At 37.8% G+C, this 17,428-nt stretch overlaps 1 protein-coding gene across 1 annotated transcript in view; it reads left to right on the top strand.

The window, feature by feature from the left end:
• The window catches only part of STX17 (syntaxin 17), a 66,418-nt gene extending 49,659 nt beyond the window's left edge, over window positions 1-16,759 (top strand). Inside the window, exons 5-8 of the mRNA XM_055302431.1 lie at window positions 1,030-1,145; window positions 1,221-1,271; window positions 9,562-9,648; window positions 10,391-16,759. Coding sequence (XP_055158406.1) covers window positions 1,030-1,145; window positions 1,221-1,271; window positions 9,562-9,648; window positions 10,391-10,630 — 494 coding nt within the window. The 3' untranslated portion in view covers window positions 10,631-16,759. The remainder of the gene's footprint in view (window positions 1-1,029; window positions 1,146-1,220; window positions 1,272-9,561; window positions 9,649-10,390) is intronic.
• Window positions 16,760-17,428: the final 669 nt, after the last annotated feature.

The raw sequence follows: 17,428 nt of genomic DNA, 5'->3' as shown, positions 1-17,428 counted from the left end.
CCAGGATCGAGTCCCACGGCTCCCTGCATGGAGCCTGCTTCTCCCTCTGCCTGTGTCTCTGCTTCTCTCTCTCTCCCTGTGTGTCTCCCATGAATAAATAAATAAAATCTTTTAAAAAAATAAATAAAAATGAGGACAATGATTCAAAGAGCTAGTAATTAGCCAAACCAGAATCTAACCCAGGTCTTTCTGACTAGGCCCATGCTCCTAACCATTGTACTATGTTGACTCCTGGAGCTGTTTATATGGTTTACCATTGTGTCTATAGTACCTTAGCATACCGATTAGCATTTAGTAGGCATTCTGTACATATCAGTTTAATGAATGAATGATAGGGAAAACCAATACAAGGAAATAAAAACTTGAAGGTGGAGTTTGGAGTGTAAATTAATTCATCATCCTAGCAGTTTTACTGAGGAAGGCTTTAGTGGATTGACGACTTTTCAAAACTCAGAAAAGAAATAGAAGCAATGGAGACATGGGCTAGAAAAATGAGTCTGAGAAGGAGGATGACAATATGTATGAAAAGATCTTCATGGTAAGAGTTGTTCATTTGGTAACAAATTTATTGTTATCCCAAATGGCTGATTTTCATTGTTTAAAAAAAAAAAAAACACATGATGTTCCTACTTATAACACCTTCTGAATCTGATATTTATTACTAAAATATCCAAAGGAAAGGTTAATGATTTACATTGAAAGTGTGAAACCTGTTTCTAGTGGGTCTCTTCATGGAATGTTGGCCAAATAGAATAGTTCTCCTTCTGTGCTTCTTCCACATTGAGCTCTATTTATTCAGATTGGGTAGATGGCATATGTAGCTATCTTCTTGAGATTTTTTGTAGAATATTTGTTACCCTTGGAATAATCTGCCCATAGATACATCTATTTTTATAGAATAATCAATTTACTTTTAGCCTGAATTCAGTTAGTTAGCATTTTACATGGGAATTGTTTTACAAAATTGATTTATGCTATCTGCTTTCTAACAAAAGCCCATAAACTAAACACGAGGCTGTGTTCATCCAGGAACATTTCACACTGCTGAGGCTGAAGCTGATCCTCAGACTATGACTCAGGTATATGCGTTGCCTGAAATTCCTCGAGATCAAAATGCTGCAGAATCATGGGAAACCTTAGAAGCGGTATGTTAAAAATTATTTTTGTTTTGGTAGCTGTTAGGCATAAAAGTAAGTAACTTTCTTCTCTCTCTTTTTAAGGATTTAATTGAACTTAGCCAACTGGTTACTGATTTCTCTCTCCTAGTGAATGTAAGTATTTAATTGTTTTTGGCTCAGAGATGTTAGATTAATAAGATAAGAAGCTTTTATTAATTCCTAGGCTTTTGATTATAACTTCAATAAAAATTATAATTTTTAAGACTGATGTTCAACCATGGATTGAAGTCCAATGGTCCTCAACTTCCAGATAAATTTAATAAACATTTATCAAGTGTTTGTTATTTAAAAAGTACGTGTTAGATCCTTGGCACCTGGGGTCCGACAGGATTAGCTATAGAAGTAAATGAAGCCTATTCTTTGCCTTCAAGGACTTATAGTGGCTGTTGATAAGGTTGGACCCCCAAAACTGAAATTTCAAGCATGATTATTAAGTGCAAAAATGAGGTATGAAGGGAGGTATTATCAGCTTTAAGAGAAGCATTTTATTCCAAGGGAGAGAGGCAAGGGTTGTGAGATAGAAGTATTAGGATAGCTTCACGAGATAGGTAGCTTTTGCTTGAGCCTTGAAAATTGAGTACAATGTCCACAGATGGGAAGTGGGGAAGGGTGCATTTGAAAACAGCTGAATAAAGACATGGAGTACACAAGTGTATGGCCTTTGAAGAACGACAAGTATTGCAGTAATAACCAAAGCATGAACTACTATAGGCAGGCAAAGCAAGGAGTGTGCAGGCCAGATTGAGGTAGCATTGAAGGCCATACCAAAGAATTTGAACCTAAATTTGTAGATATTAGGGAGCCAGTATAGATTTTTGAGCAGATTAGAGTGATATGATTCAGTCTGCTTGAGAAAGATTACTGTTAGCAGTGTGAATTATGGCTCTGGGAAGGAGGAGATAGTAGGCAGGAGGACTAGTTAGAAATCAATAGCAAGAGTTTCACCAAGAGCAATGGCAATACAAGTATGAAGGTAAAGGACAGCTGAGAGGTATTTCTGGGGTAGACTTAGTAGAAATTAGAGGAAGATGGAAGAGTAAAACATTAAAGCTTATTCTGCATAATTGCGTGGCCAGTGATATCAACATAGATGAAGGAACATAAAGTAGATTTGGTGGGAAAGACAGAACAGGTTTTCTGTCATTGTTTTTCTAAATTATTCTTATGTTTCCTTCCCAGGAGGTATAGGAAGGTTGGATGTATGTGTGTGTATATCTGTATGCACATACAGGAACAAACCTGTGTCTGCTCATTCTTATGTCTAGGTTTAGTCCTTTGTTCTCAATCAAACCGTGATTTGGGGTTTTATGTGTATGAATTAGGGTTTCCCTGACATCTAGCTTTCAAGTATAAGAAATCCCTAGATTACACAATATTGGAACTAGCACTGCAAAGGACTTAATGAGGCCAGCTAATCTAATTCTTCTGTTCTTGCCCCAGCTTCTCATATAGATGGTTTTTCACCTCTTTTTGAACAATTATAGTACAGGACTACTCTATACTTTAGCCATTCCATTTGGAGACTCTACCTCTTAGAAGTTCTTCCTGATATAAACTCTGCCCTGTAATAACTTCCCATTGGTACTTTTGCCCTCTTGGAACCATATACTGAACAAGTTTTGTCATTTTCTCATATAATATTTTTCAACTTTTTGAGGCCAATATTATCCTTCCTCACCCTGTCCAACGTCATCATATTTTTTTTTCTTTTAAGAGCTCTTAATTCTCAAATGTGTTCCTTCTAGAATGTATGATTCCTAGGCTTTTCAGTGCTAATCCCTTCATCTGCTTGTTTTCTAGTTTTTATATTTTTTCTTAAAATCTAATGCCTAAAATTGAACATCAGTAAATTGTTTAAAGCATTTTCCTTTTTTGATGCTTCTAAATCAGAAGAAGCAAAATGCTTGAAGTTTCTGGATTTAGGTAGCTATACAATCTGTCAATATACTTGCATATAAAAGGGAACGATACAAGAATCCCCAAATATTTGTTGTTTCAGAATCAAGTTTTATTCAGTTATTTTAACTCTCTGATTTAATGCTGTTTGTAAAATCTGTACATGTATGGTTCTACAAATATATACATTTGTCAAAAATCATTGATATCTACACATAAAAATTTGTGAATTATAATGTATATAAGTTATATCTCAATAAAGTTGATTTAAGAAACAAACTAAACATGTACAAAGTTCTCATTCCAGACAAATACATTTCCCTTCCAAAGGGATAGGCACATGAAAGGAAAATTGAGGGCTTGTGGCCATTTAACAATTATATATCCAATTAGGTTACGTAAGCAGCTCCCAACCCCTAATCTTAGGAAGATTTGTGTAGGAAGACTTTGGCTATAGCCATGGTTCTATACAAATGTCCTATTTATTATAATCTGTGTGAGGCCATGGGACAGAAAGCTATTAGACAGAAGCTCAAAGGAGAACCCCTGATTACTATTCCCAGGGTAATTGAGTTCTCATGACCAAATGGTCAGGACTCACAGAAGCTCCATTTAGGCACCAAATGACTTGGGAACATAAGCAGAGTGACCACATCCTCTAATTATCATCACATGGACGTGATAGATTCTAGACAAATTAGCCATGTATTTTTGGAGCCCTTTCTATGTGCATAGTACTGTGCTAAGTAGGCTCAATGAAAAGTAAAAAATAGTTTAAAAAAAATCAGGGGGCCTGGGTGGCTCAGTGATTGAGCATTTGTCTTTGGCTCAAGTCATGATCTGGGATCCTGGGATCGAGTCCCACATCGGGCTCCCTGCAGGGAGCTTGCTTCTCCCTCTGCTTATGTATCTGCCTCTTTCTATGTTCTCTCGTGAATAAATAAATAAAATCTTAAAAAAAAAAACCCTATAGGATAGTCTTGATAATGGCATAACATTGTGAATGTACTTAATGCATCTGAATTGCACACTAAGAATGGTTAAAATAGTAATTTTTATATTATGTATTTTTTTTTACCATAATGAAAAATGAACCTGCAAAGCCATTGAGAGATCCAGGTGTGACCCAATAATAAACTAATATCTACTAAGAACCCTGCTTCAGTTTTCTTCAATCTTTATTGCTCAAGTGCCCTCTTCTCTTCCTGTAACTGTGGAACTAGCCTTTTTTCTTGTCAAGGGGAATTTAAAGAACTCTGGGCCTGTAGCCCAGTGGCATGTCACCCTTGCTGCTGGTCCAGCTTTGTTTCTCCCTTCTACCTTATTCCCTATGGTTTTTACTCTGAATGCCTAAAAACTGGATTGTAAAGGATTAGATCAGATCAATCAGATTTATTACCTATTTGACCTTAAGAATGTTGTTTGACAACAATGTGCTTTATAAAATTGTGGGAGGACTAAATGAGATAATGTCTTTTACTTCCCATCTCGTTTCCTTTCACTGACCCCCAACTGCACTCCTGCCTTTGTCCTTCCCTTATAGGATTCCCTCTTTGGCTTTTCTTTTTTTTTAAGGTTTTATTTTTTCATTCATGAGAGACAGAGAGAGAGAAGCAGAGACATAGAGGGAGAAGCAGGCTCCTTGCAGGGACTCTGATGCGGGACTCGATTCCCAGGCCTGGGTTCACGACCTGAGCTGAAGGCAGACGCTCAACCAGGGTGACCTGAGCCACCCAGTCATCTCCCTCTTTGGCTTCTTGCTTAGAGTTTTACTTCTGCCACCACTGTTACCTTTAGACATTTTAGTACTATAGTCTCTAGAGTCCCTCTCCTATTGTTGAATCCCATGATATCAACATCCTACTTACCTACTCTGTTTATCACCTACTCTAGGTCAATATAATCCTGGACTCTGTCTGTATATAGTAGTCTTTGTATGTTTCTGAGCTTTTCTGTGTGTAGTATTTATTGGCTATGATTAAGAATTATAGATTACATACTTTTGGACTTAAAAACCAGGATAGCTCAGTGTTACCTGGATTGACCAAGATCCAAGATTAGAGCTAGCCTTAAAAATAGCTAGAATTGCGAGAGTCAGGAATATAATAAAGGAAAATAACTGCAGTTTTGGCAATAACTTCTTAAAGAAACCCATAGCTTTTTTGGCACATTAATAAAACCATACAATGACTAGCAAGACTCTCCAAAGGAGAGCATTTTTATTGATGTAAATAGATTTGGGGATGGATTTTTTCAATGTATTATGTAGTTTGATAAAAAGGATGCTGGTTATACAAGTGTCCAAAATAAGCATTCAAGGGAAAACTGCATTCTACTTGACCAACATTAACTTAATAAATTACTTTTTTTTTTTTTTTCAGAATCTTAGATGCTCCTACAACTGCTCATTAAGATTCAGTTATTTTTTCAGGAAGATAAAGGGCCCTAATTCAGTATTTTTAAAAATGAAATTCATAGGCATATTCTTAGTCTTTTGAGAATTCTTTTCCTTTAAAAAAGGGAAGAGTCTTTATATTACTTTACAGAAACACTAGTGTCTTTCCTGTATGGTTTAACTCTTTGATAAAGGGATGCTGAGAATATATATGAGGGGCCAAAGTATAAAATGTCAAGAAGGGAGTTTGAAGTTTGTCAAATGTGGGAGACCCAGACAGATGAAAGCAACATAAGCAAATCAGAAGCACAAAGGGGAGGTTGGTAGGTATATGGGAGGAGACTTCTGAGCCACTATCATCAGGAAGTTGGTTTCCTGTACTCTGCAGTAAGGTGGTAGTTAGATGGTTTGGCCCAGCATAAAGAACCAAAGACATGGTGAACAAGTCTGAATGGAATCTAGTTTGGCATTCTTAGACAGTGACTGACAACTGGCACTGGTTTGCTGCTTAATTATAATTGTGTCATTGAGTCTTCTTTAAATTCGATATTTATGAAGCAGAATTTGAAGATATGGGCAAAGTTTGGGCTTCAAACCAAGAAAAATAGGGGAAGAAAAGGCAAGTCTGTATAACTGAGGGATGGTTGTTGATCCCAGGAGAGGGACTGGTCTACCCTCTGCCTTATCTCCATGTCCACATTTAAGCAAGCTTCCACATGTCCATGATTAAGTATTCAAGTGTGGGCTACTCTTCAGGGTGAGACAGACCTCATAAAGTATTGGTGATATCAGGGATAAGGGAGCATCAGTGATCTCAGGCTTCATTTTGTCTTGTGGTCCTTTCTCAATTATACCAAAAGATTTTTGTGAAAAAATATTTAAATTATTTTTAAATTTTAGATTTTTATTTATTTAAAAAGAAGAGGGAAGCCTGGGTGGCTCAGTGGTTGAGTGTCTGCCTTTGACTCAGGGCGTGATCCCAGAGTCCAGGATCGAGTTCTGCATCGGGCTCTCTGCAAGGAGCCTGCTTCTCCTTCTGCCTATGGCTCTGTCTCTCTCTGTGTCTCTCATGAGTAAATAAATAAAATCTTTAAAAAATAATAAAAAGAGTCATAGAACTGCATATCCAACCTTTTTAAGAAGGAGTATCAAAAATATTTCTCTGAGGCGATGAGATGAAACAGGGTATAGAAATGACAATAAGTCAAGCAGGCTCCATCACCTTGATGGAATTACTTGGGGACTGAGAGAGAGGAGGAGACATGTTGGGTTTTTTTCCATCTACCCCTCAGCTCATCAAGATGTGGAGGCTGATGGTAACACCTGTGATTTATCTGCTAGCACAAACTTTCAGGCAAAAATGGAAAGTGTTGGGGGTGTCCCAAATGGAAACAATGATAGAAATTCAGTGTCATGGGGCACCTGGGTAGATCAGTAGTTGAGCGTCTGCCTTTGGCTCAGGTCGTGATCCCAAGATCCTGGGCTCGAGTCCTGCATTGGGCTCCCTATAGGGAGCCTGCTTCTTCTCTATGTCTCTACCTCTCTCTGTGTCTCTCATGAATAAATTTTTTAAAAAAATCTTAAAATTCAGTGCCAAATCCCGATAGGCTGGAACTGGAGAGTACTATGCTAAGCAAAATAAGTCAATCAGAAAGAAAATTACCATATGGTTTCACTCATGTGGAATATAAGAAACAGCTCAGAGGTTCATAGGGGAAGGGAGGGAAAACTGAATGGGAAAAAATCAGAGGGAGACAAAACATGGGAGACTCTTAACTACAGGAGATTGAGGGTTGCTGGAGGGAAGGTGGTGGGGGTGATTGGGTAACTGGGTAATGGGCATTAAGAAGGACACTTTAATGAACACTGGGTGTTATATGCAACTGATGAATTACTGAACTCTATATCTGAAGCTAATATAACTATATATTGGCTAATTGAATTTAAATTTAAAAAAATAAATCCCAACAGGTTGGGTATTATTAGTGTTGGCACTTATGCTTCTGTGGGTTGGAAGAAGAAAGCTAACATTAAAAAAGTTTATTATATGAGGAAAAGAAAAACAATGAATGACTAGGAGAGATCTAATGTTTTAATGCCCAAGAATTTTCAAGCGTCATAGGAAAAGGTTTAATATGTTTTTTAGAAAAGAAAGATGGGAGCTAAGCTTTCTTGAGAAGATCATGACTTGTATTTTTCTCCTCACACTCTACAGACCCTATCTCATTTTAGCCTCACTTCAACTCCCTGAGGTATATTATCCTTATTTGAGAGATGAGAATATTGACACCTGGAGAATTTGAGTAATTTGTCCAAGGGCACACAGTGCTGGGATTTAAACACAGGATGTCTGTCCAAAGGTTGTGCCCTTAATCCGATTGTGTGGACTTGCAGTATCACTTGGGAACTCATTAGATATGCAAATTCTCAGGCTTCACCTAAAGTCTACTGAATCGGAAACTGTGGGTGTGGGACCCAGCGGTCCATGCTTTAATAAGTTCTCTGGGTGATTCTGGTGTGCACTCACATGCAAGAATCACTGTTGTACTTGTCTCTGACAGAAATGTTCAAAAGAAAACTGATAAAGGACTTTTTTAGGGGTTGTGTTAGAGATTGCAAGATAGCAGGGGAGAATACAGGAATGAAGCGATACTATGAAAGGTCTACCAGTGAAAAGGTACATACTTGGTGTATGAGAAGGGAAGGAATGTCAGTAAGGCTGATAGGAAGCAACTGTGGGGAAAAAATCAGCTGTGTTGTTACATGTTCTTTAAGATGGTTGGAGTTAAGTGTAATATCCAATGCAGTGTAAGTTAAGAGGGAATCAAGTGCTTGAGGATTAAACTTGAATTATTTCACAGTCATTGTAAGAGTGGGATTTAGCTGGGATCAAAGAGGGATTCTCTTCCTTTTTCTATGAATTAAAACAACAACAACAACAAAAACCTAGGAGTGCCTCGGTGGCTCAGTTGGTTAAACATCCAGCTCTTGTTTTTGGCTAAGGTCCTAATCTCAGCATCATGGGATTAAGCCTCATGTTGGGCTCTGCACTCAGCATGTAGTCTGCCTAAGGCTCTCTGTCTCTCTCTCTCCGCCCCCTTCCCCGTATGCACATGCTCTCTCTCAAATGAATTAATCTTCAAAAACAAATAAAAACCCTTGATGTGATGGTGGTCACTTGGGTTTTATACGTTTATTAGAATTTATCATACTGTACCCTTAAAATGGGTGCATATTATTGTATGTAAATTTTGTCTACATTTTATTTAAAAATTCCCATTGTTCCTGTGGCAAGTAATTGAGTTCCCGTCCCTGGAGGTGTTTGAGCTGAGGTTCAGTAACCACTTGTGAGAAATGTAGTGGGGCTTCACCTCTGAGAGGAAAATCATTCCTTCTACCCAGAGGTTCTATGTGTCACAAGTGCTATTGTGTCAGCACAGGTGTTGCCTTTTTTTGTAGATTGCTTTATTAATATCTTTGATCTGGAACATCTTAACTTGTCATGATTTTAAAATGTATTAAAGTGTACAGGTGTGAAGCTCAGGACAGTAAATTCATTCAGTGCTCCCTACTGCATATCACAAGTAGAAAGTTTTAATGACAGATCAAACCAAATTGTGTTCTCATTTTTAAATGTAATCATTTGTATTTATTGGATCCAGGGCATTTTATTCCTAAGGCAAATTTGCCTGTTTTAAATCTTTGACTTTTCAAAGAAGATAAGGAGGTTTTTTGTTTGGTTTTGGTTTTGTTATTTTATCATCAACTTCGACATGTAAATGCTTATTTGGATTTTTCTTCTCTTACAAAGTAGATTCATTTGGAGAATAATATGTATGTTTGAATTTTAGTGTGAAATGCTTTTTCCTATAAAGGTGCCACCCTTTTATTATCTAATAAGTCACCCTCTTTTTTTATGTATACAAGTGAATTTGTACTTTCAACATAGTTTATCAGACGCTATTAACGAAGCACTATTCAGACTGCAAGGCTACAGTACACGGGATCCTGATTACAGGAATTAAAATAGTGTGTATTGGCTGACTGCTGCTCCCCAGCAGGAACGCTCACTCATAATTCCTTTGCATCTAGTCTCAGCAGGAGAAGATTGACAGCATTGAAGACCATGTCAACAGAGCTGCTGTGAATGTTGAAGAGGGAACCAAAAACTTGGGGAAGGTAAGATTCTGCTCCTGCTGACAAATCAATGGTACTCTGGCTCCCAGGAATCTCTAGTATTAACCCAATTGATCTGCTCTCTTTAATGTGGAAGGAACCAGCAATTAAGGAAATAAGGAACAAATGACACATAGGTAGTGCAAGAAATCAATGACTGTTGTAATATTCTACTCTAAGATCCATTCTGTTGGGAGAGAAATTTTTTAGGGAATAAACCAAAGCCCTGCTATAAGGCATTTTGGTGTTATAAGGGAGTATTTGCAGAGGTTCAGATAGTGAAGTAGAGAGTGTTGGCAGAATCCAGTTGGGGCAAAAGTGTAAGGATGTGACAGCACGTGTGGAGTGGGACCGTCTATTTCCCATAGAATATTGCTTTTAGCCCCAGGTATACAGCACAGAATAATCTCTATGCAATGTAAAAGCTTTGGGGTATCTATAGTAGCTGAAACTGTTTAAATAAGCTTGCTAGATAGTTAGTAGATTGATTGTTTTGCAAGTAAAATCAATTGGCAGTAGTCTGCTTTTTATAGCTCATTTCTCTAAGTTCTGAGACCAGAAGCAATTGTAGTACCTGTGGAATACACCACTCCCCCCACTCCCCAATCTCTAAGGTTAATTATGTACTAAGAGTTAAAGAGGCATTGCCAGGAGTAATGAGAGGAAAATGCACATCACCACAGGCAGATATTCTCAACTCAATTTCTAAATTGAATTTTTTTTTTTTTTTTTTTTTTTTTTACAGGCTGCAAAATACAAGCTGGCAGCTCTGCCTGTGGCAGGTGCACTCATCGGAGGAGTGGTGGGGGGTCCGATTGGCCTCCTTGCAGGTTTCAAAGTGGCAGGAATTGCAGCTGCACTTGGTGGTGGGGTGTTGGGCTTCACAGGTGGAAAATTGATACAAAGAAAGAAACAGAAAATGATGGAGAAGCTCACTTCCAGCTGTCCAGACCTTCCCAGCCAAACTGACAAAAAATGCAGTTAAAAACCAAACTTTAGTATTATTGGCGCCAACATGTCTATTCTAATGAGGACTTTTGCTGCTGTTGGACACTCAGTCAGCTTTTGGAACATGATTCTATAAAGATAGTGGCTGTAGATGCTCAAGTGGGATTGAACTGTGATGAGTGGATGTATTTTGTTGTTTGCTGGAGTGTTAACGGAGATGTTAGAGATTGAGGAGCCTGGACTGAGGGTGAGCTGCGTTGTCAGGTAAAGTTTAAAGACTGCCGAGGAGCAGATTTTCTGCCTGGAAATGTGAAAAATGTGTGGACATGATGTTTATTCCATAACCCTGACTTGGAGACCCAAAGGCTGAGTGTATTATAAACATGCTTATTTATCTCCTAAATATAGGAGGTTATTTAGGCCTGTTAACAAAGAAAAGAATGGGGAGTTCAGGAGCCTTTCTTATCAAATAAGGAAATCAGGATCTGGTGAGGGGCAGGGGTGAACTACATAGTGGAGTCCATTTGGTGAACCCTCTTGTGGCTTGGTCCACCTGTATTTTCTGATGAGGGACACTAATCATGTAAGAAAATGTAAGAAGTGTAAGAAGGTGCACTTCTCTTTGAGATATCTTAGTTTGTGACACAAGCTTCTCCTCTGAACTCTTCCTTCTGTCTCTTTAAATAAAGAACACAGACTCTCGAGTGATAGGAGACTATTGAGCCAGTCACTAACCTTGCTCTGTCAGCCTGTCTCTTAACACCTCAAAGATCTAGTGCCCTCTGCCTTCCCTCCCTTGTAATAATGACTCAGGGGGTGATTCTACCCATATGTACTGAGGACTTGTCTCACAATCTGCTTTCTTGTATTGTCTCCCATCTCTGTCCATCCTTTCCTGTAACCTCTAGGTTAAAGAGAGAAAGAAAAGAGAAATCTCCAAATATTTCCAACACTGTTAGAGTTTGAGATAAGGAATAAGCAGAGGGTAAGGGCGATACCAGACCATTTCTTGGGACGTCTTACAATTTCAAGAGACTGATGTGCCTGCCACACAGGGAATCTCTGACCCTAAGACTTTTCAGCTGGCCCTTGGGGGAGCTAAGAACTAGCTTTCTACCTCACTTCTGTTACTACCATCTTTTTCCCCAGGCTTTGCTGTCTCCTGTGCTTTATTTTACTTTTCACAGCTCTTACTTCTTCCTAAGAATGGCATTCTTGCTCGGCTTTTCTCACACTCAAGATGATAGACAAAGCCTGGTGCCAAGATTGGTCCTGATGAAGGATTTGTGGTGCTAATCCCAACATTTGACATTGACAGCAAGCATGGCTCAGCCCAATGCAGTGTCTATCTCAAATAGCAAAAAGGTTTTAATTTTTTGAAAAAGAATTGAAAATAATAGGTAGCCTCATCCTGTACCCCCCAATTCATTTGAAATAGGAGGGAACCACCTTTTGCCTTAATCATTACTATTTTCTGGGGGCAGAAGAATGGATACCTATACCACAAAATGTGTGAGCTCAGGAGCCCCAATAGTCCTCAGGTGGCTGAGTGGTTTATTACTTCTCTCTTGTTGAGTTTACTCTTGATTATTTTTATTGTTTGTTTGCTACCTTTTACTTCTTTCTCTAATCTAGACAGACCTCTCTCACACTTTTTTCTTTTGACTCATCAATGAATTCTAATGAAGAGAAAGCACCATTTTTTACTGCCATCAAATAACTGGAAAATATCAAGTATTGCTATCTGCTGACTTATATCTTCAGTAGAATGCCAAGAAGGAAGTGCTTTGAATAAGCGTTAGATTCTGATCCAGTATTTGATACTGGGTATCCGTAAGGTTGGAATAATTGCTTTGGAGCTCCACCTCTTTAAATATTTTCTGATTCTTGCTGTCCCTTTAACACAGGGTATTCAGACCAGAGTGAGGACCAGACTCACCCAGGTTGCTTCCTTAAAACAAGGTTGCTAAACTTCAGCCCCATAGGTAACTCTGACAATAGCCAATCTGGCCTGGTCAAAAAATTGATAAAATTTTTAAATTTTATGCTATATAAATTTAAATTTTAAATTTATAAAATTATAAATTTAAGGTATAGTTACATCAGGATTCAGCTGTATCATTGAATTCTATAATTTCTAAGTATTTTGGCTTTCAGCGTGGCCCAGTCTTCATGGCTCCATATCATTCCCACTCTGCCAGCCCACAATTGGCTACACTTTTTAGCCCATCATCTTTTTTTTTTTTTAAGATTTATTTATTTTAGAGAGAAAGAGCATGAATGGAAGGGGCAGAAGGAGAGGGAGAGAGTCTTAAGCAGATTCTGAGCTGAGCGTGGAGCCTGATGTGGGGCTCAATCCTGAAATCATGACAGCCAAAACCAAGAGTTGAACACTTAACCACCTATGCCAGCCAGGTGCCTCTTAGTCCATCCACCATCTTATTGGCACTAGGGACTCATTATCCTGTCAGGCTAGTTTTACACTGAGAACTAGAGGAGAGAGTAGGCCTATAATTGAAGCTTCTATTTTGTTTGGGGATTTATTTTCTACCAGCCAGTTTGGGACACCACTGTATGTGCTCATATAAGCCTTTGATTTTTACTAATCAGGATTGGAATATCAGGAGCAGTCTTTATTTATGCTCAGGTAAACCACAGTCCTTTTACAAAGTCTTATCATTTAAAATTATTTAGAAATTGTATCTAATTTCCCCATAATAGAACATAATAGCTAACTTTTTGTAGAAATTTCTTGAAGTGTTTAATCAACTATAAATGATATACCTATAAAGTGTTTAGAGGTATGAATTAGTTAATATGATGCAGAAGCCAATCTTAAACTGAATTTAATGCCCTAGGTATCAGATTAAATTCATCTTCTCTGTGATTCATGTCTTATTTTTACTAGATTCAGATTAGAAGATAAGGGTCCCTTTGATTAAGTTCTTAAAAATTATAGTGTTATAAACTTCCAGTTATAAAATGAAGTCACAGAGGTGGAAAGTACAGATTAGGGGGAGAAAATATATAGAAGTTCATTTGAATAAATGCAATGCTCCTAAAGACTTTTTTTTGTTTTTCTAAAGACTTTTTGATCTAATAATATGAGAATTTCTCCCTAGAGACCTTGAAACTTTGTGGTTGTAACCCATGGTAAAAAATGCATTTATAGCAGAACTCAGCATATGTATAATGGAACAATACCATTATGTGTAGTGTACTCTGATGTTTTTTATTTCAGTTTTTAAAATATGGCTGGTTGCAACCTACCTGTTGATTTCATAATCTACCAATGGGTTGTGACTCTTAGTTTGAAAAGAAGAAAACACCCTATGGAGGAACTGGTATTTATTGAATATCTTCTCTTTTCCAGGCACTTCACTAGGCATTATATAGGTAAGGAAACTGAGTCTCAAAGAAGTTAAGTGACTTGCAAAGGGTTATTCAGCTGTAAAAGGTTGAAACCAGAGGAATGTTAACCAGGTCTCTTGAACTACAAAAATTTCTGTTACTCTCATACTTCTGTGTATAAAACTGATTCATTCATCCTGCTTCACCCAAACACCAGTATATTCTATAAGGCAGGCTTGCTGTGAAATTTCATGTGCCAACAATTTGTGGATTTTTTGTTTGTTTTTTGTTTTATCTTTTGTCATGAAGTGTCCTGCAGCCTCAAAGTTTTTAATAGTGGCTGATGCACAGTTACCTAGCTGAATTTGGTCCTTAGACTGTAAAATTAAAAATGTTTCCATCCCATCTACACAACCTACAAATTTCCTTGTATTCCGTGAGTTATAGCCATCTTTTCAGTGCTTTTTTTATATATTAAAAATGAACTCTACTTTAAAAAATCTGTCATAACTCATAGAATCAAATGATTACTCTCTTTTAAAATGGTACCCTTGGGAAGCCACGTACTTACTGCAGTGATGCTATATTACTTAGAACATGTTTGAAACTTTTCTTTTGGAATTGGCTCCAAAGACATTTTGCAAACCACATAGAAAAGCCATCTCAGCATTTTATTAGTCACGGATTACACTCCCTTGTCCTTATGACCTCTCCTCTCTTCCTTTCTCAGTTTTGCTTTTCTTCTGCTGGCTTAGTTCTCCTACCCACCTTTGCTGGAGCCAATAACCCAGAAAGGGGGTATGCTGGCCAGAGTTCCTGGAGCAAGAACTTTTAGTTTATATTGAAGCTGAATGTTATAAAGGGAGAATCCTACAAGTCCCAAAACCTTTGTCTGTGGGCTGCTTGTAAATGTCATAAGTAGTTTGCACAGGAGTAAGGACTGAAATATTGATAATATCAATCACAAGAAGGTGAGGAATCTGGAAATAGAAGTATGTAATGTGCAGCATTTCTCTCCAGTGAAGAACAGAAACCAAACCAAGCCATGCTTTTTGTTAACTTAAAACTGAAAGGTATTTCTCAGGGTCCCCTTTACCCTTCATTGCTGCCACATAACATCTGGAAGAAGGATGATGAAAAGCCTGGGGAAAAGGTTCTCTTGTGAAACGGACAAGTTCTTCTCTTGTGTTAAATGTAGCTTTGCTCTCAGATACTTAGGAATATTAGACAATGTTCTTAGAATCAGAAGACTAATAAAAGGTAGGACATCTTCCCCATGAGCCTAAATTAATGTAAACAATTCAGGTTCTGTTTGTGTTTTTAACATTTCATTGTGTTTGTAACAGATGGTTCTTGGTATTTATATTCGTTAATTTGACACCATTTTACAGAGAAATTTCTTTGGTATTATAAACAGTGGAAAAAGATGCATATTATTATTCACATTACTACCCTCAAAGAAATTATTTATTTCCAGAGATAAGAAATATATCTGTGTAAATTCAAAAAAGAAATAAATTGAACAAAAAAATAAATTGAATAAAAATGATTTGCCCAAGATCAAAGCTAGTTAGCAACACAGCTAGAATTATACCAAGGTCTAAGAAAAAAACAACCCAAAACCCTCAAAGTAATTTAACTGAGGTTTTGTTATGCTATATCAAGTTGCATGCTGAGGCTTATGGTCTTTCAGACCAGCTTAAATTCCAGATCAGGCAATAGCTATAGTGAAAAGAAAATTGGATGGGGGATCAGGAGATCAGAGTGCTAATTTTGGCTTTGTCTTTCTCCCATGCTAAGCTTTTTCTTAGTATGGCTGCCTTCCCCTGTTCCAGCCAGGGATTCGCTAACTATAAACCCTAGTAGTTAGCAACTTGACACTCTCCATTCTTCATATCTAGTCTCTTACTGGGTCCTGTCAGTTGTACTTTGAATGTTAGTTGTATCGACTTCTAAATATATTCATGGTCATCACTCTAGTAAATGACTGTATTACCTCATTCCCCCTACCTCATTTTCCCCAACTTTAAGCCATTCCTCACTTCACTGCCACGGGAATGAGAACCAGGTCCCTCTTCCATTTTTCTGCTGAAATAATTTCCAGTGGTTCTCCCTTGAATACTCAATAACGTTCAAACCCCTTAGGTTGGCCTTCACAGCTTTCCTTATTCTGGCCTTAGCTTTCTCTCTTCAAACTCAACTACTCACCATCTGACAATGCCACTGAGAATCAGACATTCCATAAAAATGATTTTAAGGTTTCTAAAAGTTACAAACTGGTAATAAAATGTTTACATTTGTCCAGATGAAAATTCTATAATACTGCATTTTACACAACTAGTCAGCCTAAAAGTTGTTTAAGGAAAATCTTTTGTCCCCCCAGAAGAAATTATATCCAATTTAACCTCCGAAACAATGTCAGTCTTGTCACCTGTGCATGGGGACTTTTCTTCAGCAGCATAGATACTCCAGCCTTGAATGGATCATTGCCTAGCTCCTGTGAGAAACTTGACTAATAAATATTTGAGAAGAACAACTCAAGATACATGTTATTCATACATTTCTCAAGTACTTGAGATTTTCTTGTATTATGGTTAATCATGAAAAAAAAAAACTTACCTGGACTTCATTAATTAAACACCCTAAGATATTTTCCATTTTATTGTTAAACCCTTGATATTAGCAAGGGTCAGCACAAGAAAAGGCCCAATGGTGAGAATTTCTACAAATTCTGTAAAGCTTACTGAATTCATTATGTTGTTGAGTGGTGCTTGTATAAGGAAACACGCAATAAATTCATTCAACAAACAATGAATTGAATGCCTGGTGTGTGTTTAGTGCCAGGGCCATACATAGAAAAATGTTAGACCCAGAGAATCTACCCTTGTAAACCATTCAAGCTAATGAATTCTGATACATAAAGCAAATAAATCACGGTAACATGTGGTAAGTACCTTATAAGAGGAATGAACAAAGTAAGATAAGGCACCGAAGATGAAGTGGTTTGCTGCCTGGAATAAAAGGGGAAGGCTTGGTGGGACCTGTGCTATTGGAGCAGTACCTGAAAGGTTTTGCCTGACAGAAGACAGAGTTGTGGGCTCTGGGGTGGCAGAGGAATTGCAAAGGGTTGAAACGTACAAAGGGTTGAAAACATGAAAGAGGATAGCGTGCTCAGAGAAAAACCAAGGAATTAGATGTTGAGAGTGGTGCAGCCGGTAGTTTGGAAATAGAGACTAAGGTGGTTATGCATGTTTTTAATTTAATAATTCTTCGTTTAAAGGAATCAATGTGTTGCTTTGAATCAGATAAGACTTAGAATCCTCAGAGTTCTTCCTTTTAAGGCCTTCCTTGCCTGGGAAGTTAGTAAACCTCACCTTTGCCGGAGTTCTTGGTATGTTTGGCATATTTGCTTTCCTTTCCCACATGCAAGAAGTGATTTGTGCTTTCTTGTCTCTCTGCTGTGAGATCCTCTGCTTCATACTGA

Source organism: Nyctereutes procyonoides, unplaced genomic scaffold (genome assembly GCF_905146905.1).
Source record: "Nyctereutes procyonoides isolate TBG_1078 unplaced genomic scaffold, NYPRO_anot_genome, whole genome shotgun sequence".
Lineage (NCBI taxonomy): Eukaryota > Metazoa > Chordata > Mammalia > Carnivora > Canidae > Nyctereutes > Nyctereutes procyonoides.
The sequence above is the reverse complement of the archived record's forward strand: the minus strand, read 5'-3'. Positions and strand labels throughout refer to the sequence as shown.